Source organism: Ptychodera flava, chromosome 5 (genome assembly GCF_041260155.1).
Source record: "Ptychodera flava strain L36383 chromosome 5, AS_Pfla_20210202, whole genome shotgun sequence".
In the NCBI taxonomy this organism is placed as follows: domain Eukaryota; kingdom Metazoa; phylum Hemichordata; class Enteropneusta; family Ptychoderidae; genus Ptychodera; species Ptychodera flava.
Genome location: NC_091932.1, coordinates 40,088,910 through 40,115,819, shown reverse-complemented (window position 1 = coordinate 40,115,819; position 26,910 = coordinate 40,088,910). Strand labels below are relative to the sequence as shown.

Genomic DNA, 26,910 nt, shown 5'->3' with positions numbered 1-26,910 from the left:
AATTTATAGAAATTCAATTGCTTGTTCAATGTCATCACATATTTAAAGACATCTTTATTTCACCCAATTAAGAATGTTTCCAGAATTCTGAATAAAAACTTATGCATCTGCTTATAAACATCTGCACTTGTACAATACTTGTGGAAATTAAAACATAAAAGAAATTGCAGGCGTTGGTGTTCATGATTTTTACAGTTGAGATAGGTACATAAGTTTTAGTAACTTTTAGTTAAAAAGTAGTTTAAATATAGAAATTTGACTTGTATTATGAACTCTCAACAATGTACTGACCTTGCAATACTTCAAATTCTTTACAATGCAATTGTCTGAAATGACATCCAAATTTTGACAATCCTAGTACTCTCTTTAAATTAAATCCAATTACATAAATCTTCAAACTGAGGGACATTGCTGTGTTAAGCTGACATGCTATGCTGAAGAAGATTTGTATTTTACACAATAAGATGTCTCATCATCAAGCCATCTGATTGGCTGGAGGTATTGGATGATGGATAATAATGAACTAAAACTGATGAAAGATGTGCTCTGGTAATTTAAAGTGAATAGAAGATCTCATTCTGTCAGAACAATTAAAATATTTGGTGCAATATACTGTAAAGTAAAGTGAGGAGATTGTTTTTTGCCAAACTTATACATGTACTTCTTTTTCCACAAGGGGTCTCATATCCACTACCAAATACCCTGGCTCACTGTTTAAAGCTTCTAATTTTCAATACAATCAATAGAAAAGTATGAATGAGTTGTAGAAAAAGTGTCTACATGATAAAAAAGATTACAGTTTTTCCCACTACTGTTTAAAAGAAATGTACTTGTTCATAGAGAATGAAGCTTTGTAAATTCTATAATGTTAGTCACTGTTTGGATTCTTAAGGCTTTCGGTGTACTTTAAATCATCATGTGATATCTGTTGCTTGCACTCCCATAATTAAACTTTCTTTCAAAATGTCCATGCAGCTCTTCACTGTCAAGTAGAAATACATGATGTCACCTACTACAGCTTAAACAAAGTAACTTGAAAATTTCACAGAAAAATGTTTTGGTTTTGTTTCACCTTCTTTGGCTTTCACAACAGCCTTATAACTCCGTCACTGTATGTTTCCATAAACATATGACTATTCAACATCAAATCCCCAGTACATCGTTGGTCTGTCTTCACCACTGGTGTCTCGTGCACGTTTGACAAAAGATGTAAATGAAGAAACACAATTCCCGATGAAATAATCAGCTTCTCCAAGTATTGCTAGATCTATCTGTGGTAGAGCGGGCTTCAGATAATGAACTTTGACCTGAAAATAAAAATACATGTAGATTTTTTTCTCACATCACAAGAACAGAGTTCGCGTTTACGCAAAAATCGTGCGTATTTACGCATTGAAATTGACTCTCTACGCATTTTTTTCATCTTTATGCGTTTTCTATACGCAAAGGATAACAACGAAAGCACTCCCCACGACTGAGCTTAGGCGACAACCAGACGAAATTTGTTGCAACACATACATTTCTGTCAATCACTCATTTTGTGTGGAAAGTTTCGAATTCTCTGGGCGTTGTCTGAAAAATCGGCATCGTAGTCCACACGTTATCACGTTAGGCACGTTATCATGTCAGCTGTGCCTATGAATTACGTTGCTAATTTTCAGGCGAGCGATAGTTTCTGAAAGTGAGTGATTGACAGAAATGTTGCGACAAATTATATAAATGCCAACCGTGCACGATCATCGCGTCTCGCTGTTCCCAAATTTTGATCAAGCACACATGCAGCATGGCGTCGAAGCAGACAAATCTGTTTAATTTCTTTCAACTTTGCTCTACGAGTCCGTGAACTAAATGATTCATTGGTAGAGCTCGTCGGAATCCCGATAAATTTTGAACACTGCAAAGTGTCTATATGGTAACTGCAACTGGTCGTTCAGGCACCAAGTCGTTTCGGCCCAAGTCGTTTCGGCCTCTCTCATTTTCCGTCCCAAGTCACTTCGGCACCGCAACCCAAGGCGTTTCGGCATCTGTGTTTCGATTTTTTTTCAAACTATTTAGTAATTGACTGATCCGTCATATTCGTAAGCGTGACCTTTGCGTTCTGACCAGTACTTTATGTGCATTTTGTGTGAATTTTGCCGTGCTGTTTCCTCACCGCTTTCAAACTTTTGCCGTGTCGGCGGCTATTGATATCGATAAACTTGTGTAACAGATTTGAAAATGATATGAAGTTTTTCTTACGGTGTCTTCGCATGTTCTCACAAAGATTAAGCATGTACGTGAATGTTAGTTGACACTATACTTTTTAGTACTTTGATTTGTAACATTACGCTCCAGCACTAGTTCCCACAGGTAGCCTTCAGTGGTGTCGAACGTCTTGGGTTGCGGTGCCGAAACACTCGGACTTGGGGCCTGAAATTGGAAGGCCGAAACGTCTTGGGCCGAAACGACTTGGTGCCGAAACGTCCAGAAACCGTCTGGATAAGCTGCCATAACTCTAACTTTTGGGTTGCCCGATGTGTTGTGACGGTTGCATGTATACCCTTCGCTGTTACGTTTCAACATTGTTCAAGTTGTTCGTTAACTGTTTTCATTAAAATAATGTTACATCGTACAATCCGAATATGTAGTGTAGGTTTATTCAACGGCACATTGTATTTTGCTGTCAGTGTTTTCATCAATCGAGTGCGGAAGTGAAATTACGCACTCAAATCCACCATTACGCAATTTTAGCAGACTAATGCGTATGCCGTACGCGAGGAGAAAAAAGTCACCGGCGAACACTGTGTCAAGAAGACTACCTTCTGGAAGAATGTGCATTGGGGATAGATATTTCGACTCTAAAACTTTTACAATATTCTTTTGGCCTACCACTTGTAAAGGCTCATTTTTGAGCTTATGTAGTAGATAAAACTTTCAATAACTTACTTTTGTGAAATTCATGAATTTTATTTTTCCATCATAGAGATAACACAGGGCTAGTGGCCATTTTGAATTAAAATATTGGTAAATATTGGGTAATTTTTTTGTTCAATACCAAAATTTTACATAGACATCCCTTTACTTCACATCCTGTGTAGCGGCGTGTACACACAAGTTAACTTTGTTCCTGTTACATATAGTTCACCATTCATTCACAGAAGTTTACTAGGTTTCCAATGTGATCATAATGCTCTATACATCGGATTTTTTATCAAGATTTTCTAAATTTTCAAGTTGTGAGTTTAAAAAGTCTGATCAACTGCACTCCCCAAGCAAGTATTTGTTTCTGTTTGTGTTCTGAGTGAATGTCTTTACATTGTAATGTGGTTGAGTCACTTTCCATTGTTTGCTTCTTGACAAATCTTGAGGTTCACAAGGTCTTATTCAGAGTACAAAAACTTTAATACAGTGGTTGAATGTGTCTGCAACCATCATCTTCATCGGAACACTGTTGGTTATTATCAATCCTCTGGGGTAATTCAATTCATCTTCCTTTCTATCGACACGAGATATAAATCTACCGGTGCAGTCAAATTTCTGAATGTAATGATCATCATCACTGATATAAATGTATCTGTCTGAGTCAAAACATATATTACGTGTACCAAACAGCTGACCATCCTCTTACACCAGGGATTCCAAATTTGTACAGGAACTGATCATCTGCATTGAATACCTGAATGCGATCATTATCACAGTCTGCTACAAATAGTGTGCCCTTGTCATCATGTATCATGTTACATGGTCCTTTGAATGCACCATTCTTTTTACCATATTTACCAAATGATTTGATGTACTGGCCATCCTGTGTGTACTTCCTGATACAGTGTCCATCCTTGTCAGTTTCATCTCCAAACTTTCCATCCCAGTCTGTCACATAAACAGCGCCATCTAGTGGACTGATGCTGATGCCTGTGGGGTATTTCAGTTCATTTTGTCCAAAGGTTGTGATGACTTCACCATCCTCATCACTTACAACAACTTGTTTGTTGTTGAAATCTGTCATGAAGTATCTGTCATCAGCTGATACTGCTACATCAAGTGGACGAAATGCCTTTCCAAACTGTTTAAATTCATAAGTTTTCTTCCAATTTCCATCCAAGTCAATAATTTGTATTCTGTGGTTATTGAAGTCAGTTACAACTAAATCTTCTTTTTTGTTGATTGTCAAACTGTATGGTTTATTAAACTCTCCTTTATTGTTTCCTTTCTTACCCAGTGTTTTCACCAATCCTTTGATGACAGGAATTTCAAATGGTGATCCTGGTACTTCCTGATCTCCTATTGTCATGGCAACTTGATATTTACCATCCATGTCAGTGTTAGCAGTCACAGTGTGTGTGCCATCTCTGTTGTCTGTCACATCAAGGTTTGTCTTTGATCCATCTGGTTTTGTCAATGTCACTTCCACTGCTTGTCTTGGAATCACTGGTTTTCCAGATCTATCCTTGGTTGTGATCTGTAGATTTATGGATTCACCTTTCAGCAGACACTTTGGAATGTTGTCAACTGTACACTGTGAGATACAGACATCAGATCTCAGCAATCCCAGGATTCCATCTGTTGTGATGTCATCAGAAGGGAAGAACTCTACCACTCCATGTTCTATACTAGATGTAGATTTGGTATCTATGGAAACCAACTCCTCAAGTTTGACCACTACACTTGGAGTTTTGGAGAGAAGCTCAGCTGGATTCCCAAGATGCATCAGTGCTTCAGTGTAACTACAAGTGCTTATAAGATTTTCATATTTCGATTCAAGGTCACTGATGTCACTTTGAAGACCTTTGACCTGCAGGCTACAGTTGGTGTCCAATTTTTCTATCAGCTTTCTTTCTTCTTTCTCTATCTTGTCAATGAGGGCGTCTTTCTGTTTTCTAACTTTCTGTTTGTTCATCATACACTGTTCTGTCACTTTCTTACATGCATCCTTGACCTCTGCTGTGCTTTGGTCCACTTCTCTTGCTTTCACTTTCAACTTCTCAACCAGCACTGACAACTCCTTGTTGCATTCATCTGCCACTTCTTGAAGATATCGATGACTATGGTCAGGAATACGATGGTCAATGATGGTGCAATCGCTGCAGATGGGAATCCTGCACGTGTCGCAGAAAAAATTAATCTCATGCTTTGGATGAATTTCGCAGTTTTGTATGGATTTTACAGATTCTGTCCTTCTCTTTCCTTTCTTGTATTCTTCTGCCGTCAACACTTCATGCATGGCTGCTTGTTTTAGCTTTTTGTGAAATTTCTCACTGCACACATCACAGTAACATTGCCCACAATCCACACAAAACACTGAAGCTTTAGTTTCTTCACAAAACTCACATTTTCTTTCATTTTGATCAGTGACTTCTCCTATTCTCTTGTTGACAACTTCCAACATTGAATTTATGTTGAAGTTATTATGAAGACCAGCAACCCTATCTTCAGGAAGTTGTACTGACTTCTGACAACTAGGACAGTTCAAACTTCCTGTTTTCTCCACCAGTTTTTCCAGACATTGTTGACAGAAGGTATGATAACATGGCAGAATTTTTGGATTCTTGTACTGTTCCAGACAGATTGGACAAGTCAAAAAATCTTCTCCAATTTCATCCAGAATTTCTTCAGGTGTTGCAAGCTTGGAGGCCGCCATAATGATGTTGCTGTTAATCAGGCTGCAGTGAGACTGACAAGAAGCTCAGCCTTTGAAGTCCATATATGGTTATATCATACTATATCATGTGATGTATTATGCATGAAATTTGTAGACAAGTATTATGTCTTGATCTGGCAGAGTCAATAAACCATTTTGTTAGTCAGCAAACCAGGGTACTGGTATTACATGCAATTACTACCTGCTTCTTGAACCTTGGACACTCAAGGTCATCAGAGAAGTAATAAATATTAAAATATTACCGATACAAATAAGGAATAAAGGATAATTCTGAAAGGAGAGCAATAGCAGGTTTTTTACGTATTTCACAGTAAAAGGGGTTTGAAATTAGTGCACTATAATGTATAGAAGAATGGCCAACCTAAACTGGAACAATTACCATACACTGTCAGACCAGTGTACGCTTGTCATGACAGACAGATCAAAGATTTATTGTTAGACCTTACCTTACACAGTTTTGCTGTTAATAAATTTCAGACAAAATGAAATAAACTTAGCATACAGTGTAGATCACAATATAAAATCTCAAAACTTATTGTAAATGATTGAATAAAAATTAGTGACATCCACATTCCTTTGGATATGGGTCAAAAGTAAAATACATATTGAATCACCACTTTCACAAGGTCACAATGTCGTAATATATTGCTATTGTGGATAAGATATTGCTTCAAATGCAAGCATGCAGGGCCTCCTTAACGTAAACCTATGTTGATGAGCACCTAGTGGTGTTTGTGTATTAGAGATCTCTCAATCTTCAGTAAACTAGTGCATCTACCGGTATGACAATAATCTTTGAAATTCATTTTATGGAAAAGACATGGAAATAAGTAAGTTATGTTATAATCAAAGGTATCATCTTTCAATCTCACTCAAGGATTCATTTTTGCAATACCAACTCAATCAATCAATCAATAAAATGGAAATATTGTAAATGCAGGTGCAATAGTTCCCTAAAACATCAAGAACCATCACCTAGACAAATATTCTGTTCTTGATTTGTAACTTAATTTTTAGTGAAATCTGTGTGTTTGGCACAGATATGTTTTGTGAACTTGCCAAACTGCTCCCTTCCAGCTTCTAGACACTATAAGTTGTAAACATGTTCCCTCCACATTTCTCTCAGCCAAACAGCTCCTCTTCTGCAAATGGCACAAAGCCGTTCACTCTATTCACCGTGTGTAAAGTGCAGTCAATTACTCACATCTCTCACCTCTGTTTGCTTATTCATACCTTCTTCTCAAAGGCCTTTGGTATATATACCTATGAGTTAGTTTGAACAAGCATGCCAGCTGGCCAGAAGACGACACTCACAAAAAGTCGGTGAAGACTACGTGAGCGAAAATCGTCACAATTAATTCTCTGAGTCTAACCCTGTGCCAGACCCACTCCTCGGGCACAATCTTAGGCACAATCCACTCGACTACTACATTGGACAGCCTGGCTTAGTAACTGACCCAAGAAGTAGAGCAGCTTATTCCTTGCCAGGCCATAGCAATGGTTTCCTCCAGCCTACATTCAGCATAACTTTCCTGCCACATCCAACCGCCCAACTCCTCGCCATCCAGTTCCCTCCATCATTCTGTTCAATTACGCACCAGTCAGATATGCTGCTAATCAACAGGACACCATTTGATCAAGCAATAGCCAGACACAACTGAATCAACAAGACACTCACGTCATAAAGGCTATGCCATCTACTGGGTACCTCTAAGGTTTGGTACTGACCTAACTGGCCTGGTTGCTTGGCCTGAAACCTTGGTAACCTCTATGATTCCAAGCATTTATACACTGTTCCCAATGCTTGAACACTGAGGCTTGAGAATCCCATCTCCAGCAAAATCAACAAGAAGATAATGTGAATGTACCAAAGCCCATGTTTTCAAGCTTCCAGGAGTCCCTGAGAGTCAGCAACTTAACCCATCTCATCAGTAACAGCTAGGTCAACTGCACCCCGCGTCAACAAGACACTCAGGCAACTGGATGCTGTATGTTGTGAGTTCGAACCCGATTGAAAACTAGCCGTATTTACAACTAGAACCATACCCAAGTTCAACTGGACCCTGCACAAGTCAACTGGACCCAAATCATTTTTTTGCCAAAGCATCCATGCCCTGATCAATTCATTCCAAAGGTTCACTACCTGCGGTGACATTAGGGATGTGATGAATGTAAATCAAAAACCAACCCCATAGAACTCTTTACTTTCATCGCAAATACATGTAAACATGAAAATTGGTGACACTTGTGTAAGTAAATAAGGAAAATGCGCTAATACCCCAATTGAAGCATGATGGTAGTATAGGTTCTCTATCAGCGACCTTAACTAAGCGGCACACTTGCAATTGTGTTCTAGACTAACAGGTGATAATAACTACGAATGTTGGTCAGCACTTACGTCTTTTACATGAAAAAATGGAATAACTCAACACAAGTGGGTATTCATCACAAATGATTTGAACTGTTCAGGAGGTAGATTTGTTCAGGGTTCAGGGTCGAGTTGACCAGGATCCAGTCAGCATGGTTCCGGTCGTCTAGAAGCCATCTCGTCATGACCCTAAACCCTAAACCCTGAACAACTCTACCTCCTGAACAGTTCAAATCATTTGTGATTAATACCCACTTGTGTTGAGTTATTCATTCATGTAATAGATGTATGTGCAGACCAACATTCGTAGTTATTATCACCTGTTAGTCTAGAACACAACTGCAACTGTGCCGCTTAGTTAAGGCTGCTGAATGAATATCATATAAACCTCCATTGCTGCACACTTAGTGGCGTTTGATGTGTATTACAGTTCCATCTACAGTTAACAAGTACATCTACGACAATAAAATTTGAAATTAAGTTTTAATATAATCAAAGGTATCGTTGTCTTTCAATCTCACTCAAGGATTCATATTTGTGCAGTACCAAATCTATTAATCAATCAGTGGAATTAAAGTTTTGTAAGGTATAGTGAAATAGTTTCCCTCAAACATCAAGAATTATCACCCAGACAAATATCTGTTCATGACTTTACTTCACATTTAGTTCGACACAGAGTGAATAGATTTTGCACAGAGTGTCTGTGCATTGCCAGTTAACATGGCGTTCACTATTTTCTTAGTTCTCACGGCTAAACTTTTGCTTTTATCAGAGTATTGTGTCAGGCAATAATAGTGCCAGCCAGCGCATCTGTAAGACAAGTGACAAATGCTCATTTACTTGTACCGGTACATCAGTTATTGCAATCGTGGTAATTTTTGGTACACTGAAGCCCCAATATATTTAGGGAAACCGCTGGAGACGTCGATATCTACTCAAGTAATTAGCAATCAGTGTTGTTGAGACATGAAGGCGGCTGTGTCGGTGTCTGCGGGAAGCCAGTCAGTGTCCGAAACTGGATATTCCATTTTACACAATGGGGTGTGCAGACCATCAATTATTGAAATAAATAAGGTTGTATATTTTCAAAACTTCATGAGTTACTTATCTACTAAAGAGGATGTGTTTCATTTTGTTATTCCTGGTTAAATGTTGTGTTAAATTTCTATCGTAAAACAGGCCTAGAAATTGATTAAATGTATTCTTTCCACCTACTTCCTGACGAAAATGGTATCACCACAAGTGAATAACTACATATTAGCAGCGCGCAATCCAAAACCAGTGTTTCAAAATGTCAGCCAACCAAAGAATTCCGAGAACGTTCGAACCTCGTAGTTTGACATTGGCTAAATGGTATGTCTATAGTATTAGATCGGTGGCAAAAGAAACGGATCCTCCTGTATCAACAGCGGCTAACATTATCAACAGATACCAGCAAACAGGTCTCACCATTCAAGGCCGGTCAAGTTGACGGCCCCATGAAAAATCTAGACCTGAAGTCGTTGAGTACATCGAGTACCTAAAGTCAAGAAAACCGTTGATGACAGCGACTGAAATTCGAGCTGACCTGTTACACAGTGGCGTCTGTGATCTGAACACGTTACCGGCACACAGGACAATTTATTACATTTTTCGTCGCGATCTTAATTTTACATACAAGAAAGTGTCTCAGGTACAGCTTAACACACGAACGAAACATGCAATGCATTGTGCAGTATATCAACATGGTATCAATGATGAATCCGCTTACTGTGCACTTCTTCGACGAAGCCGGAGTAAAACGGACAACTGGTAACCGAAGTTATGGTCACAGTCAGGTGGGAGAGAGGGCGTTCGAAGTCAAAGGTATACTCTGATGTGAATTTAACCTTAAACTTGTTGCACAGTCCTTTGGGAGTATCTCATTTTAACATTACTATACACGGCCTTCAAACGGAATGGAAATGCTACATTTCTCCGATGAAACACTGCAAGTTATCCGGGAAGATGGCAATCCAGTGATCAGTCCCGGCGATGTTGTGATTATCGATAACGCTGGATTCCACCACGGTGGAATTGCAGAACCAGAACTCAGAGAAATGCTCAGAAATTGAAATGTTAGTTTGCTCTTCCAGCCACCATACTGTCCAGAGTTCAACTCATGTGAACTGTGTTTCCGACACATAAAGCATGACTTGCAGATGAACGATATTTTGGCTGTGAACCATACTGAGTTAGCTCCATGTGTTTCAAATACCGACACGGTTGCCATATCAAAATGTCTCTTTCTGATTTATGAAATATCTTGTGAGTGGTTCTTATGTCAGTACACAATGGGGGGACTGTATTTGTTTTTCTCACTTTTTGAAAATCTGCCGTTTACAGGCAAATTATTTGAAAACAAATTATAACTGACACGAAAAGGTATTTTGGTGTATCAAGATTACTAATTACATTAAAGTTGACAGTAAATTTATCAAATCTTATTCATTCTCAAAATGATCACCTACCTGTATTGGTTTTAAGAAGTCATTGAGTTCCTCCTCCAATGGATCATGGTCTGTTGCTATGAAACATGTTTTGCCTGAATCTTCATGACAACAGCTTTTGTTGTTTCCAGGATACTTGGGGTTGTTGGGTAACACATTCCTCTAGTAAGTAATTGACCTCGTTCTAAACACTGTGGTGATGCCATCAGATTATGACGACCTTCAGCATGGTTACATGCCCTGTCCTAAAATAATTGGGGACATTATTTTTACTGTAGATTTCGATTTCTATCACAGAGAAAATCTTGATTAATATAGATTGTAAAATGTTTACTTTTGTTTAATTTTACATTTCTTTTTTTCAATATCTTGATGAGTTTTCATCTGGTGACATTGAAAAGGTCAAGTGAGTTTATGATCAATTTCTAGATGATGTATATTTTTCATTTGAGTAATTTTGTAATTACACAGTGCCACTGAATTCTGTTTCAATCCTGTTGGACAAATTTCAAGACACATTGGAAGCCATTTCACCTTTCAGAGAAGCCACTCAAAACCCTTTCACTCTTCAAACACTGCCGGAATTTCTTACCCAGTCCATTCCATTTCTGAGATGAATTCCTACAAAGGATTCTCCGTGGAAAAGTTGTTGTATATGTGCATTGACTTCAGACATGATAGAATCACTCCATTTCATGTATTGGTGATATTTTCTGTTTTCAGGATGTACAGGGAAAGACGCTGGAGCTCCTTTGAATGCAAACACTGGATGTTCAGACACTGGAAATCTGACGAAAAATCCAAATAATCAGTGTTGAGAAAGGAGAAATTCTGTACCAAAACAGATGTGAAATTAAGCAAGGTTACGAATGCTGGTCCCTCTTCCTAATGTTATCCATCAGTAGTTGTCTGAGGGCGCCTTTTGTTATGAACAAGTCATTGCTGATGACACAGTCCCTGCTGGATTATGGCGTTTGAATTACGGTGATTAAATTACATGCTAAGTAGCTTCATTATAGAAGAGAGGGGTGAATTTGTTAAATGTTGGGAAATCACATGATAGTGGTCTGTTGGGGTCATGTTTGTGTACTTGGGGAAAACGTAAACAGCAGAAAAAGACAGATGATGCAGATTTTTCTTCCAAAATGTACTTTGGCTGGATGCACTCCACTATATACCACATGCATGTCACATTTTTCAATTACACTTGCCTTCTGGCCTGGTAGATCATGCAATTTCTTTCAAAGTTCTACAGGTAGCAAAACAGACATGCTATTACGTAGCAAAAGCAATAAAATGGCCACCCGGTGGACATATTGGATCACATCGCACCAGCCATATTGGACAGCATCACACCATAAACTGCTGCAGCCAAATTGGATCGCATCGCACCATTAATTGACATGCACATGCACACTACAATACAATGTCTGTGTGCCAAGTTTGAACGAAATCTGTTCAGGGATAGTTGAGTTATGGTTCAAAAACATGAAAAAATCGCAACAAAATGGCCGCCCGGCGGCCATATTGGATCGTATCACGAAATAAATTGACATGTATATATAAGCCATAGTACTATATCTGTGTACCAACAATGAACGAAATAGTTTCAGAGATAGTTGAGTTATAGTTCGAAAACATTAAAAATTCGTAACAAAATGGCCGCCCAGTGGCTATATTGGATTGTATCGCAAAATAAATTGATGTGCATATGTATGCCACAGTACTTTATCCTTGCACCCAGTTTGAAAAAATCGGCTTGCGGTGACAGAGAAACGGCTGCTGACTGACAGCCAAATGAACTGACAGATGGACCTAGACTCTCCACAGTCGCTGTGCCTTGTTTTGTGCGCGCCGCGATAGGCCTGCATTCGAAGGCTGTGCAAGCTGTGAGCACGCGCTGCCAGACACAGTGACTGTCGGTTCTTTGCAAGTATAATGAAATCATAAGGGTAGTGTCGTCAAAGAAACACCAATCTAACTGGGCGGAGAAATTTTTACTATAGCTGGTAGACTTATATACGCAGTATGTTGTTTTTATTTTTAATTTTTAATTTTATTAGGCCTGTGTACTTGTCATTTGTTTTGATTGACGGATCGTAGAGTTTCTGTAAAGTACCCGGATCAGGCAGAATCCGACCGGTCGCTTGCAGAACGTCCAGACCCTGGCGATTCGCGTCGGTCTTTGAAGGGCGCGCGCGTGTTCCAACAGGGCTAGAAGAACGCGAATCGCAGGGTCTCTGCCAGACTAAGATGGGACCCAATCTTTAAGTCCACGCCAGACTGCATCTGTGTGTGTGTGTGGGGGGGGGGGGGACTAATAAATACAAGCATGAACTGCAGTGTAGCTTAATATGGGCCAAGTCTTTTGGAGTCTTGCCATGGTTTTCTTTATCATAATAAACTGATAAGACAGTTTCTATTATGAAATAAAAGTATGTATTGTGTTCACCAAAGATGTCATGGCAATACAAACAGATACCATGTATGAAAACATATGAGAAGACATGTATTTTTACAGGCGTTTGTACACACGAATTATCTTTTGTACCACCCTTCTTTGTAATTTTCAGTTTTGCACTTTTAAATATTTTTGAAACTTAAAACTTTCTGTTCCCGGACAATCTAAGGCTGTTGCCTTGAGGTAAAGTTAGGGTGAGGAAATATTTTGGCTTTGACCATCACAGCAACCAGACTAAAATCTCCTCGGACATGGATGAGTTCATGAACTACATTAAGGTTGATCATATAGTTTAAGGCAGTCTTTAAAACAGGTATTGATAAGAATAACACAGAGAGTAGAGATTCTTACTGTGAATTCCATTCTTCATGGAATGCAGAAAAATCTTTCTCTGATCCACTGACATAGCTGCTGACATGATAGGACACCAACTCATCAAAATCAATGTTGAATGCATCCCAAAATGGACCAAATGGACTACCTTTGAAGAAAAATGAAAATTGGAAGTGAATCGTCAGGAACTACAAAATAATATAAGTGACACTGTGGTACATGTAATATGTATGGATACTGTAATCTTTGATGATGAAGAATATACTAAACACTAAGATGTTGCTGTACCAAAGTGAGCAAAGATACTCAGTGTTTGACTGTCTGACAAACTGTATTGTTGTATATTCTGTAATCCTAAGGCTATATTTGTTATTATATTACCATGCCATGCCCTCGCATTTTGATTGTGTCGAGCTGAACCACGTGACTGACCACAAATACACAGTTGGTTTGTTTACATGCGCCGTGAATATGAATAATAAGATTAACAACTCAAAGTATCGTAACTTTACAGCTCAAACGTAAATCATAATCAATCACAAAATAAATGGAGTACTTGTAGGTCAAGTTGAGATACTTTTTTTTCTGAAAACATCTCCGGATTTGCCAATTTTTACAGCGCGCGTGACAGTGCGTCACGTATTGCTCATTTTCTGGGGCCCTGTTGTCGTTCCGCCTTCTGGAATTTCGCAAATTTTGACGTTTTCTCGGGTTCGCTGATATATAATGGAAATAACAGACTCCGCTCTGACCATTATGTTTATTTGTGGGCGCGGGCTCGAGGAAAGCCAATTAACAGGCTCGACAAGCCTCGCCCGTTAATTTTTGGCTTTCCTCTCGCCCTTGCCCACAAATAAACGTTATGGTCAGCGTGTCGCCCGTTATTTCTATAGCGTCATTCACTGGTCCATTGAATCAGTAGTAGACTTGGCTCAATTATGTGAACTTCAGTCATTTCAGAAGGTTATAATGCATTGATGATACATTTTGTTGTTGCATCTGATCTTGCGGCGCCTTTGTGCGTGCATGGAGTGAATGCAATTGGCAGTAAGTTTCTCCCAGAATATAGTGATAACTCCACAATGTCATGGTCAGCAAAAACAGTTTTGATTTCTCCACTACAGGATTCACCAAAATATTTTTTTTTCTTTCACAGACTTGGACTGAGTCTAGAACGATAGCATAGTGAATACGCTGTTCAAGGCAAAAAGATTGGAAGTCCAAGGTATATATCCACTGGATTTGCTTATTCCTTGTTGAAGATCAGTTGTAGATCAACAGATGCATGCTTTCATCATCTTTGCAGATGTAAGACATTTTGTGTGAAAAATGCAATTTCAAAAGCATCAGATCTTTCCAAATTTGATTCTTTCAAAATCAATGAAAGGTTTGAGAGAAAGAGCCCTAATAGTGTAAAGTCACTTTCACTCTAACATGAAAATTTAAAACTTCAGTTTGACATCGTATGTTTTCTATGATAATCATAAGATGAATGTCTTGAGGCAGGATTGTTTCCATACAGATTTGTCTCTGAATTGTTTTGATCATAGTCACCGTTTTGCATTGGAGCTCATCATGACTGCAAGTATTTGACAAAGCATGATGTGACAACATCATTTCCTGAGCAGTTCTAATTTGGCAAATGGCAGTGTCATCTATGCTACATGTTTTGCGATTATTAAAACATAGGGCCAAAGTCCCTGAAGCTACTATAGACATGGATACAAAATTAAGTACCGGTATTTCCTAACTGTATGATATTATCTCACTAAGGTCATCCTAGGGACTTGTAGACCAAATATTAAAGCTGTCTGACCAGCGGTTTTGAAAAACAAGCGACTCAACAGTTGACAGAGCTCTGCTGTGTTATGTAGAGAATAACCTTTTGTGACACATGTATTGATGAAGAAGGTGGATATCTTTGATAGCTCATTTCAGGATGGCCTGACCAAAAATGGAAAAAAAAATTCCGTAAAAATACAGATTTGCATATCCATCACAATTTCAACAAATCTAAGTTGGGTTATCCCTGGGGACCTGTATACCAAATAACTAGCTGTCTGACCAGTGGTTAATAAGAAGAAAATTTTTTTACCAAAAACGCCTTTTTTGGTGCTAATTTGCATATTTTCAACAATATCAAAAATTAATAAAATAGTTTCTCAAATCATATATTTTATCCACACAAAAATATAAAATAAGTAAGTACTGCAGTTCTCAAGATATTTGAGTGGAAGGACACCTCACAAACGGACATACATACATACATACAAACATACATACATATAGCAGGGCTCGAAATTAACTTTTTTCCCTGGTAGTCCCATTGGGCTACCATTTTTTGCTCACGTGTGAACACGTGAGCATATGTCGCAGCGATGTCTGTCTGTCTGTCTGTCTGTCTGTCTGTGTGTCTGTCTGTCTGTCTGTCTGTCTGTCTGTTGGTCCATTTTCTCAAAAACGGCTGAACGTATTTCAGTCAAATTTGGTAGACATCTTCAGAATTCAAATGGCTAGAACTGAAAAGGTTTTGGTGGGCGTGGCTTGGATATTAATGAAGTTATGAAAGTTTTAATTTTTCTGTTACGCCGCGTATGACAAGTGAAAACAATCGACTGTTTGAGGGCGCTGTGAAATGTGCTTGTCCAGGTTGGCTACAGCTGGATAGCACTGGTTTCAACCACGGTCCCTCCGTGTTTCAACCTCGTATTGAACATTAAAAATATGATATTTTATTACTCATTCAACTCACTATTCAAGATAAAATATCATTTAGCAAATTAGCTTTATCCTTGGTAATTGATTGTTTCCCTCGCTGCTCGATCGCCAGAAATGAGTACATACGTTCTCTACCTAGCCTCATGGCATGGAAGTGCTGATGAATAATAACTTTGGGTCAAAGGTATTGAAGTGTCCAATCAGGTTCGTGCACAGAGTCCAAGGCCATGACCTACTTCATGTACTTCTGCACTGTTTTGATTTTGCTTCGCCAAGAAACGTGTTCGTCATGTCCATAGAAGTATGTTTGCTCTCCTTTGAGGTTGTTTGTGAAACAAATTCCGGGATAGGCCTTGGAATGCATACGATCGGCATCGCGGCAGTGCATGTAGCTAGCCCTACGAGTATGACGAGAGTGTCCGGCTTTGGCTACGCGGCTTCCCACCTCCGGTAGGCGGCGTAGCAAAAGCCGGACACTGTCGCCATACTCGTAGGGCTATGCATGTAGCGTACCATGCTTGTGTAACTGCCGAGCTCAACGTGCATTCACGGTTGATACTCGTGTACAATCATGATGTGTTCAATTCTGATGAAGATTCATAAGTCTTACTTTTGCAGTCTTTTTTCCGTACGATAATCCCGACAATACGTGTTACTGTTAGACGAGGTGGCCATTTTATGATAAGTTTCAATACTGCACAGCTACATAGCGTCACTATCGTGTGATCGAGGTACAGCGTTGTTGAACGGGATACAGAAACTCTGCAGAGGGAGAAACGATCGTTGACATGAACAGTCAATGTACTTCAGCACGTAGTCCGCAGATAGCGGATCGAGAAAATAAACGTGTCCCAGTAAATAACGGAATATTTATGTACATTAACTCGATATTAATCAAATTTCCAGCTCATCGCAAAAAAATGTATTGCAAAGATTAATTTGTCACTGACAAATACTGCACTGTATGGAAAAAACAACTTCAAGTGGTATTACCCGAGACAAACACTTGTGTTGTCAATTTTGATTTCATTTCATAAACTTCATACTTCATCGAGTATCGTGTATTTCAGCCTTTGTGAAGCCATTTTATTGATATTTTCAATTTTTGTCTTGGCTTTGTTGTGGAACATGTTGAATCGTCTCCGTGGACATGTAGGCAAAAGTGTGACGGGGTCGAAGTGACTTGGGTACCTGGGGCCGACCAAAACCATTGTGAATTACTGGGGTCAAAGCGGACAGCGGCCGGGATGACGTGTTCCCCAAGCGAGCTATCTTCAGAAGTCTGTTTCATCGCAAAAAACGTCAACTTTTAAAACCCGTCATTTATTTACTGATGTTATTCTCAGCATCACAAACATATACGCCTCTGCTATGTATCACAGCAAATAGTTTATATTTGAGCGCCCCGTAAATGGGATCCTCGTTTTTTTTGCGAACCCGGAAGTGTGTCTTGCTCAATGCATTTCCTACCCACAGCGAGGGAAACTGCCCGCGTTCCCATGCTCCCATGCACCCTTTTTCAATGCCAGTGCAACGCCATCTGTGCAAAATTTGTGGTGGTATGCTCCCGTGTGATGGAAAACCTCTCTTATTCTAACAATGACGTAGTTGACTTTGGACTTCGATTTCGTAAATGTGATGTCCATGCAGTGAGTTTGGGTTGGCGCGCTTATAATGCAATCTTCGCCCGCCTGCGGTCCGATATCCCGCATTTATTAGCGATATTTATCTGTTTTGACTTGACCAAAGTTGGCAAAACTTGCTATGTACATTAAAGATACTATGATACAAGATTATTGAAAGTCATTTGACATTTTTTCAGCCAATTCCCAATATGCATATTTAATGAACCTTCCAAATTAGGGATATATACTGGCATTTACTTGATAAAATTTGGCGAAACATGCTGTGTACATTGATCATTATACCAGGTTATAACAGTATTGAAAGTCATTTTGCATTTTCATGTCAGCTAATTCATAATTTGCATAAATAGCTAACAAGCTTTCACGGTTTGGCATATAGAGCTTGAAGGACTTGACCAAAGGTAATTACACATGCTATATTGTGATACAATGACAGTACTCAAAGAAATTAGTTATTTTTATTTCAGCTAATTACATATTTGAATACTTAATGACCTTTAGAATTGATCTGTGGTGAAATTCATTGTGTTGATCATAACACTTTAAATGTAGGCAAAGCATGTAGCAAAGGTTCAAACTTGCACATAAATGCAATATATAATGAAACACGTGAGCATTTTCAGTTCATATCTGGTCTGAAGTTGGTAGCCCAGTGACAATGGCTGATAGCCCATGCATATTTAAGTTAGGGATATGTGACAAGAAAAAGCAATTTTCAAGATTCTGCCCATGAAGTGAATTTTCTAGTCATTTGATGTGAATACTTACACACCTAGTACCACCCCCCCAAAAAAAAACAAAAAACAAAAAAAACCCAAACAACCAACAAATTCTGGTCCATGACATTCAGCAAAAGTGATGTGGCGACGCGGTTTTCTTTTTTTCCTTTTTTTTCTTAACAATGCTGGTTTGGCACTATTGATGCAACAGTTATTGTCTTTTATCACTGGCTGCATAATACTTCCGTTTTCTGTTTAGCATTTTGGACATGCAAACAGGGATATCAAGGATAGCTGTACTGATCAGTATGTAACTCCAAAAAATGCCATGACGCGCAGGTTCTGAAATGACGCACGCGGTGACCAGAAACGATCTTTTTTGGGCCTAATGGACAACAGTGATACTCAAAAGTTTGGTGATCTATTGACAACTTGTTTCATTCTCAGAGTTGTATGAAAATTTTGATAGTCGTCATGACAACGACCACGACCTTCTCAGCACGTCGAGACTAGACATACTGTAGCAGTGCTAAAAATAGACCATGGGCTTTCTGTAGGAGGAGGCATATTGCCCGTGATTGATACATTATGATCAAAATGCAATGAAAATGCGTTTTCATTGACCATCACTTCCAGTGCCAGTCATTCAAGTACGTCAGTTCAGATATTTGACATTGCACGCCAAGTACTGACTGAATTTTATGTCCTGGTCTTTGGTAGTCCGTGTGGGCTACCATTTTATGGATTTTGGTAGCCCCAGAGAAAAGTTGGTAGTCTGTGGACGCGGGACTACTGCTAATTTCGAGCCCTGTACATACTGACAGTGCACGCCAGACAGATACCCATCCAAATTAGCTTCTATAGACTATATTAGTCTATAGTAGCTAATAAACAAGAGTTAATTACATTCTAATTAAAGTAAACAAGACTTGCTTAAATCAAGATTTTCGTCATAAAAAAACAGCATATCTGTCAGGTTATAAAGAATCTTAAGCCGGTTATCTTTTTATCAGTATTTTCATCCTATTAACCAAGCACATTTTAACTTTCAAATTAACATTGTAAGTAAGTTCTGTTGAATAAGTTGAGACTGTACGTACTCAGAGAAAGCACACTGAAGAGACAAATGTTTGAAACTTAAGAAGTTCAAGGTCATCAAAAGCATCATGTAACACTTTCATTGCACTGTTTACACAGATTGCATAATTGCTATAAATAGCACATGAGGAATCTTACAGCCCAGCTTTACCATAAAAACCCTATCACTTTGACCACTCTTTTAATTGACCACTCTATTTTTTTCTCCAAAAGTAATTTTATTTTATCCTTACCAAGTCAACCATAAATGGAAATTAGAACTTTCTCTATCTCTATTTATTTGACCACCCTATCATGACAAACTATTTTGAACAATTTCTTTTAGATAACATACAGGGCACAATAAATGACGGTTCAGAATATGTCAAAGTTGGGATTCAGGAAAGTTGCCTTTACATGTTTTAATCCTCCAAGATGGTAAGCATTTCACTATGAACTGTCAAAAAAAGTTAAACTTTCTGATAATTCTACACTAAAATTATTTTGGCTTTGATGATTTCCTAATTAATTTAATTAAAATCATATTAATTATTTTTTTGGGGGTGAATTGATAGGGTTTATACAGTACAAGAATTACATAAATAAATTAAATACATTGTAAGTCAAATGTTGATCAAAAATGACAAAAAAATTCCTTAAAAATACACATTTGCATATTTCATCACAATTTGAACAAATCTAAGTTGGGTTATCCCTAGGGACCTGTATACCAAATAACAAAGCTGTCTGACCAGCGGTTATGAAGAAGAAGATTTTTTACCAAAAACACCTTTTTTGGCATTAATTTGCCTATTTTCAACAATATCAAAAAATTAAAAACATAGGGCCAAAGTCCCTGAAGCTACTATAGACATGGATACAAAATTAAGTATTTCCTGACTGTATGAAATTATCTCACTAAGGTCATCCTAGGGACTTGTAAACCAAATATTAAAGCTGTCTGACCAGCGGTTTTGAAAAAACAAGCGACTCAACAGTCGACAGAGCTCTGCTGTGTTATGTGACACATGTATTGATAAAGAAGGTGGATATCTTTGATAGCTCATTTCAGGATGGCCTGACCAAAAATGGAAAAAAAATTCCGTAAAAATACAGATTTGCATATTTCATCACAATTTTAACAAATCTAAGTTGGGTTATCCCTAGGGACCTGTATACCAAATAACAAAGCTGTCTGACCAGTGGTTATGAAGAAGATTTTTTATCAAAAACGCCTTTTTTGGCACTAATTTGCATATTTTCAACAATATCAAAAAATTAATAAAAAAAGTTTCTCAAAATCATATATTTTATCCACACAACAAATATCAAATTAGTAAGTACTGCAGTTTTCAAGATATTTGAGTGGACGGACGCCTCACAAACGGACATACATACATACATACATACATACATACAGCATACATACAGACTGATGGTGGACGCTGGACGGATACCCATCCCAATAGCTTCTGTAGACTATATTAGTCAATAGTAGCTAATAAACTACAGTTAATTACACTCTAATTAAGTAAACAAGACTTGCTTAAATCAAGATTTATGTCATCAAAAGCATTATAAGGAATCATGTAACACTTTCATTGCACTGTTTACACAGATTGCATAACTGCTATAAATAGCACATGAGGAATCTTACAGCCCAGCTTTACCATAAAAACCCTATCACTTTGACCACTCTTTTAATTGACCACTCTATTTTTTTCTTCAAAAAGTAATTTTATTTTATCCTTACCAAGTCAACCATAAATGGAAATTAGAACTTTCTCTATTTATTTGACCACCCTATCATGACAAACTATTAAATAACATACAGGGCACAATAAATGACGGTTCAGAATATGTCAAAGTTGGGATTCAGGAAAGTTGCCTTTACATGTTTTAATCCTCCAAGATGGTAAGCATTTCACTATGAACTGTCAAAAAAAGTTGAACTTTCTGATAATTCTACACTAAAATTATTTTGGCTTTGATGATTTCCTAATTAATTCAATTATTTAAAATCATATTAATTATTTTTTGGGGGGCGAATTGATAGGGTTTATACAGTACAAGAATTACATACAATGTAAGTCAACTTTTGACCAAAAATGACAAAAAATTCCGTAAAAATACACATTTGCATATTTCATCACAATTTTAACAAATCTAAGTTGGGTTATCCCCAGGGACCTGTCTACCAAATAACAAAGCTGTCTGACCAGCGGTTATGAAGAAGAAGATTTTTTACCAAAACACCTTTTTTGGCATTAATTTGCCTATTTTCAACAATATCAAAAAATTAAAAAAATAGTTTCTCAAAATTATATTTTTCATCTACACAACAAATATCAAATCAGTAAGTACTGCGGTTCTCAAGATATTTGAGTGGACGGACGCCTCACAAACGGACATACATACATACATACATACAGACTGACGACGGACGCCGGACGGATACCCATCCCAATAGCTTCTATAGACTATAGTCTATAGTAGCTAAAAATAGTTTCTCAAAATCATATTTTTCATCTACACGACAAATATCAAATCAGTAAGTACTGTGGTTCTCAAGATATTTGAGTGGACGGACGCCTCACAAACGGACATACATACATACATACATACAGACTGACGATGGACGCCGGACGGATACCCATCCCAATAGCTTCTATAGACTATAGTCTATAGTAGCTAAAAATAGTTTCTCAAAATCATATTTTTCATCTACACAACAAATATCAAATCAGTAAGTACTGCAGTTCTCAGATATTTGAGTGGACGGACGCCTCACAAACGACATACATACATACATACATACATACATACATACATACATACATACATACAGACTGACGCGGGACGGATACCCATCCCAATAGCTTCTATAGACTATAGTCTATAGTAGCTAAAAATGCTTAATCATTACTTGCACCCTGCTGGCTAAGTCAGATTATGTATGTTTTTTGTTTTGCCAACATTGTCTATTAACTTGTAACATATTATGAGGCGTGCTGTTCTTTTTATCTGCTGAACTTTGCACTCATGAATAATTAGAAACTATACAATCAAAGATGCAAGGTATATAAATATATCACATTCATAAAGGATTATTTGCATAAAATTTTAATGCTGGAACAATGCTCAGGCATAAGGCAAAAATTGTGTTTCCAGTAACAAGCCCTCAGGAAATAGGATAGGTTGGTTTTTGGAACCTTTTAATTGTTTAATTTATTTGAGTGTGACCCATCAAAACACAGCAAAATTTGGCAAAATCATGCTTGATTTTTGAAATTGACAAATAAAAGTTTAGGGATAGAGGGATTTAAATAGGGTGGGTCAGGGTTCTGGAAGCACACATATTTTCATTTGGCCTCCAACTATACATGTATGATCTAATTGATCTGTATATACGGTATGAATACTAATCAACCTCACATCTACATTAAAAGATTAAAATTACTGACACTGTTTGTTGTTTTCATTTAATTTAACTTGAAACCAAAGCATACTGGATGAAGGCTTTCTCATGAACTGTCAGTTTCACAACAAAATCAGCTCAACACAGCTGAATTTAAGTACTTATAACATTCATTTTTGAGGCAACTTTTACTTCCATGTCAATTATACACCACTGTGACAACAATTGGGTTTTCTGTGCCCTTTATTGAAGGGCATTGCACAAAAGAAGTACATTTAAAATTATGTTTTATAGATGAGTCTTGTAATTCACTAACCTTTCTTCATTTGACATTTCTGATCTGAGTTCCTAGGCAACCAACAGTAACCTAACCGTTGACCTGGTTGCCAGTGTGAGGGCGCTAGATACTCCATAAACTCTTCCATTAAGATAACTTTATGGGCTTTTTGCAACTCTTCATACTTGAAAAACTCATCATAGGGAACATTTTTCTGAAAGATACCACAAAAAAAAATCTGTGTAACATATTTCTAAGACAGTGAATGAAAAGTAGGAGTACAGCAGGACAGTTTGTTTAGTGTATTTACCATCATTCAAATTGGTGCAATGTACAGGTGAGTACGGTAAATTCACTTGTGTTTGTCTGAGGACCTGTATTGAGCAGCATTTGATGACCCTCTAAGTTGGTAGTCCTAATAGCAGTGTTTTATCACATACTTCTAATAAACATTGATTGATCTGCTAAACCTGCATGAACAATGAGCAGGTCTGGGAAAATCATAGTCTAATTGGTTTGCCCTGGTCCTCAGAACTGTGGATTTCTTCACTGTAACAGTGTGGTCATTATGTGAAATGTATTACTTATTACTTTTTAAGTGTACAATTGAATTGGTTATGCCTTGTTAGCAATGATCAATATGCATCGAACTTTCTGCTATCTGGAATTATTATCTTCAAGTTGGTAGTGTGAGTATTTCCTTGTCAATCACCATTATCACAGACTCTTGGCAAAATGACAGTGGTTGACTTTTAGTTCTGGAATAGCATAAACTTTCATTATTTTGATAATGGTGACAAACTTGATGAGGAAATCCTGGAATCTCTGAACCATGCAAACATTTGAAATTTTCTGAATTGAATTATAATTACTGTTGATAAATTTGTTCATGTAATGGTAAAAAATGAAACTTCCAATGACTTTTTGTATTTCAAAGAAAATGTTTGCATTGTGTAAACTTTGTACATAACTTGAAAGCACTGCAATCACTGTTGTCAAAAAATAAAAATTAACCACAATAATCCAACTCATTTCTGACTCTGAAAAATGAAAGTTTAATCCTTTAACAAATTTTGAATTGCTCGATTTTCACAATGTTTATGAATTTATTAAAACAAAGGAACTTACATAAGTCCTCCATGGAGGCACAACTAATGTTCGATTTAAGGCTTTAGCAAATGCTATGGAACCTAAAAACTGCTCTGCTTGGTTGCCGAATCTACCTGGAAATTGAAACCAACATAGAAATTAAAGTATCTTCAATTTGGAAAAATATCAGAACAGACAATACTCTTGTTTCGATATTAATAATATTGCAAGATTTTCAAGCAGTATGTTTCATGAGAACACAAGATGGCAGTCAGTAGAAACTAATTACAGTTGTGAAAACACATTTTACATGTGGAGGGGTTTCCATGGTAGCCATATGCGGCTGATGATACCTTCACTTTAATCACCTGGAGATTTTTAAGTCGATGATTACTAAAGTCTTCACGGTTCCTGAATCAATGAGAAAGTTATTTATTCATTTTCAGTGATGAAAGCTGACCAACGACAAGCATCTTTCAAGAATTGGTGATCATTGTTCTCAACAACCAGAGAAATCTTGCCAAGTGCAATAGCTACGGTACCAGAAGTCTGTTTTTGAATAGTACTTCAAAACTTGCCACAAAACAGAGTACAAGTCCTCTTCAGGACTAAAACTACTTTAAATTATGGTTAGCATAGATGTTTATGTCTTTCCTGCTGTGATGCTCTTTTCAGGTGACGATGGTCATCAGACACTTTAACTTTGGGCACATGGTTTACCCCCTTCCAAAATGAGGTAGCTAATCAAACAGATTTCAATGTAAAAAACTCATTTCTAAATATATGTTCATAATTTTATTGGTGTTCAGTGTTTTTTTAATTGTTGCTTAACTTTGAATCACTTGCTCATAAAGTTAAAATGAAAATAAAAGATTTCTTTTCTGACAACAAACGACTGCAATTTCTAAGCTTGTTATTTCTTTGTTCAACCTTGCAAAGTGTTTGATGTAACTTACCCATACATGGACAATACATGACATATCCAAATGGATCCCATACAGGTAATTTTCCGGCGCTGCCAACGTTTAGTTGGTTTTTACTGTCAACTCCGAAAACATTCTCATCATCATTGATGAAGATCACCTTCTCTTCATCATCTGCATCATTTTGTTGGTCATCACCACTAGTGACGAGAGGAAATGATATGAGGACAAGAACAGCAAGATACAGAAGACGGCGGATAATGGTTTGATCTGGTAAAATCATTGTGCTATGACCAACACCTAGATTGCAATGAGAAAAAAAATGAAGTCATTTCCTACACTCTGGGAGAAAAAATCTAACAATCATACATATTTGTTCCACACATTCTTTTTGAAATATACGCAAACTTAAGTTTGTGAGTAACAATTGTTTACCTGATCTCTGGCAGAGAATGTGCTGCAAACTGGTAAAGTGCACTGTAAATGAGTTTTTCTGAATGCATCAAGATTTTATAAATCAGTGATAGATTCGTATTTTCCTTGGCAAGCGTGATCGAATAATGCAAATGATTGGATAATATTACATGTGAGTAATTGTGGGTTGAGGACAATATGGTATATTGAGACAGTAATTAAAATTGCATAAGTTTTGCATCAAGCATATTTCCTGTCTGGATCATGTTGCAATGATCAGAATTTGGCTATTGAATATTGTCTACATATTTATGAGTGAAGCGCATTGTCATTGTTTACAGTTGAAATCAAGTCGGAACACAAATTCAACTGTGAACACTAACATTAGTAACAATACAACCAACGTACATCCAGGCTCCAAGTGACAAGTTTGCTGCAGTTTCGTAGCCCCGCAACTCCGCACCTCCCTCACAAAGGCACAGACTTATTCTACCTTCAACTTAAAACTGATAGTGATTTTGTAGCTCATTCTTTACTAGTTTTCATAGTTTCTGGTACCCGCTAACAGACACTTCGTGTTCGTGTCGGCTACATGGACGATCTGCCCTCTCCTCGAAGATTTTTTGTGTGGGGAGGTGACCCCACACAAAAAATCTTAAAGGGGAGTTGCTAGGCTACGAAACTGCAGCAAGTGACAAGTCTAATACAACAAATTACGGATGAACTGATTCAACTGCTTTTCGATTCGGTACGTTTGTACTCAACTATGCAGGAAGGGAAATCGTGACTCAGTGCCTGGTGTACGTAATTTTCTTGGAGCACATATTCGTCAAAGGTTAGGATAGTTGAAATCACAGGTGTCCAGAGTTGCCGGTATACATGCATAGAGAGAATGGGCACGTACAACCGGCAACTCCGGACACCTGTGGTTGAAATTGACGCGTGAATTACGACGTAAACCATGCGTAAACAAACCTTGCCTTGTTTGATCATTGTCGGTTTTCAAGACAGGCGCCTTGGTTGCTGAGCGCCGGCGGTTTTCAAGAGGAATTGCTGGTGATCGTTACTCGTTCGGGCCAGTATCACATCTCTAAACTTTCACTGGTAGGTTGAAATGCAACTTAACAGAAATAAATTACATACACATCCACACACTACATCACGCACGGATCTAAACACATGCAACACCAAAAAACTGTGATTCAGAGCGTTTGCAGGCCGCGGCAAATGCTACAGCTAAAGGTCAAAGCTCAAAGTTCAAACCATCGGTGCTGTTTTATACTACAAAAGAAGACTTGTATCGGTAAAATTAAAATGGAATATGCTTAATTCCTTGAAATGATAATTTTAGAAAGGTTGAA

General features: G+C 37.7%; 2 protein-coding genes across 4 annotated transcripts; both read right to left on the bottom strand.

Annotated features, from left to right (window-relative positions):
• Positions 1 to 34: 34 nt before the first annotated feature.
• On the bottom strand, positions 35 to 26,793 carry LOC139133923 (GDP-fucose protein O-fucosyltransferase 1-like). Of its 3 annotated transcripts, none has more exons than XM_070700715.1 (8): positions 26,530 to 26,793; positions 25,169 to 25,435; positions 24,252 to 24,346; positions 23,163 to 23,337; positions 13,287 to 13,416; positions 11,067 to 11,262; positions 10,496 to 10,719; positions 35 to 1,307 (listed from the first exon to the last, which is right to left on the bottom strand). In XM_070700715.1, exons 1-7 carry the CDS (start codon positions 26,540 to 26,542, stop codon positions 10,552 to 10,554), a joined length of 1,044 nt encoding a protein of 347 aa, XP_070556816.1. In that variant the 5' UTR covers positions 26,543 to 26,793; the 3' UTR covers positions 35 to 1,307; positions 10,496 to 10,551. The 3 variants fall into 3 exon arrangements, with proteins under 3 accessions (XP_070556816.1, XP_070556817.1, XP_070556818.1); XM_070700716.1 differs by having other exon boundaries at positions 26,525 to 26,787; XM_070700717.1 differs by lacking the exon at positions 26,530 to 26,793 and adding an exon at positions 25,571 to 25,664.
• Positions 1,134 to 5,617, bottom strand: LOC139133712 (tripartite motif-containing protein 2-like). Its single transcript, XM_070700476.1, has 2 exons — positions 3,608 to 5,617; positions 1,134 to 1,307 (listed from the first exon to the last, which is right to left on the bottom strand). Exons 1-2 carry the CDS (start codon positions 5,615 to 5,617, stop codon positions 1,134 to 1,136), a joined length of 2,184 nt encoding a protein of 727 aa, XP_070556577.1.
• Positions 26,794 to 26,910: the final 117 nt, after the last annotated feature.

Coding starts and splice junctions, on each gene's coding strand:
- LOC139133712 (XM_070700476.1), bottom strand. CDS start 5,617: ATGGCGGCCTCCAAGCTTGCAACACCTGAAGAAATTCTGGATGAAATT. Junction 1,308..3,607: donor ACAAATTTGGAATCCCTGGT/GTAAGAGGATGG, acceptor TTTTATTTTCAG/GTCAAAGTTCATTATCTGAA.
- LOC139133923 (XM_070700715.1), bottom strand. Junction 24,347..25,168: donor CATGTATTGTCCATGTATGG/GTAAGTTACATC, acceptor TTCAATTTCCAG/GTAGATTCGGCAACCAAGCA. Junction 11,263..13,286: donor CATGAAGAATGGAATTCACA/GTAAGAATCTCT, acceptor ATTTTTCGTCAG/ATTTCCAGTGTCTGAACATC.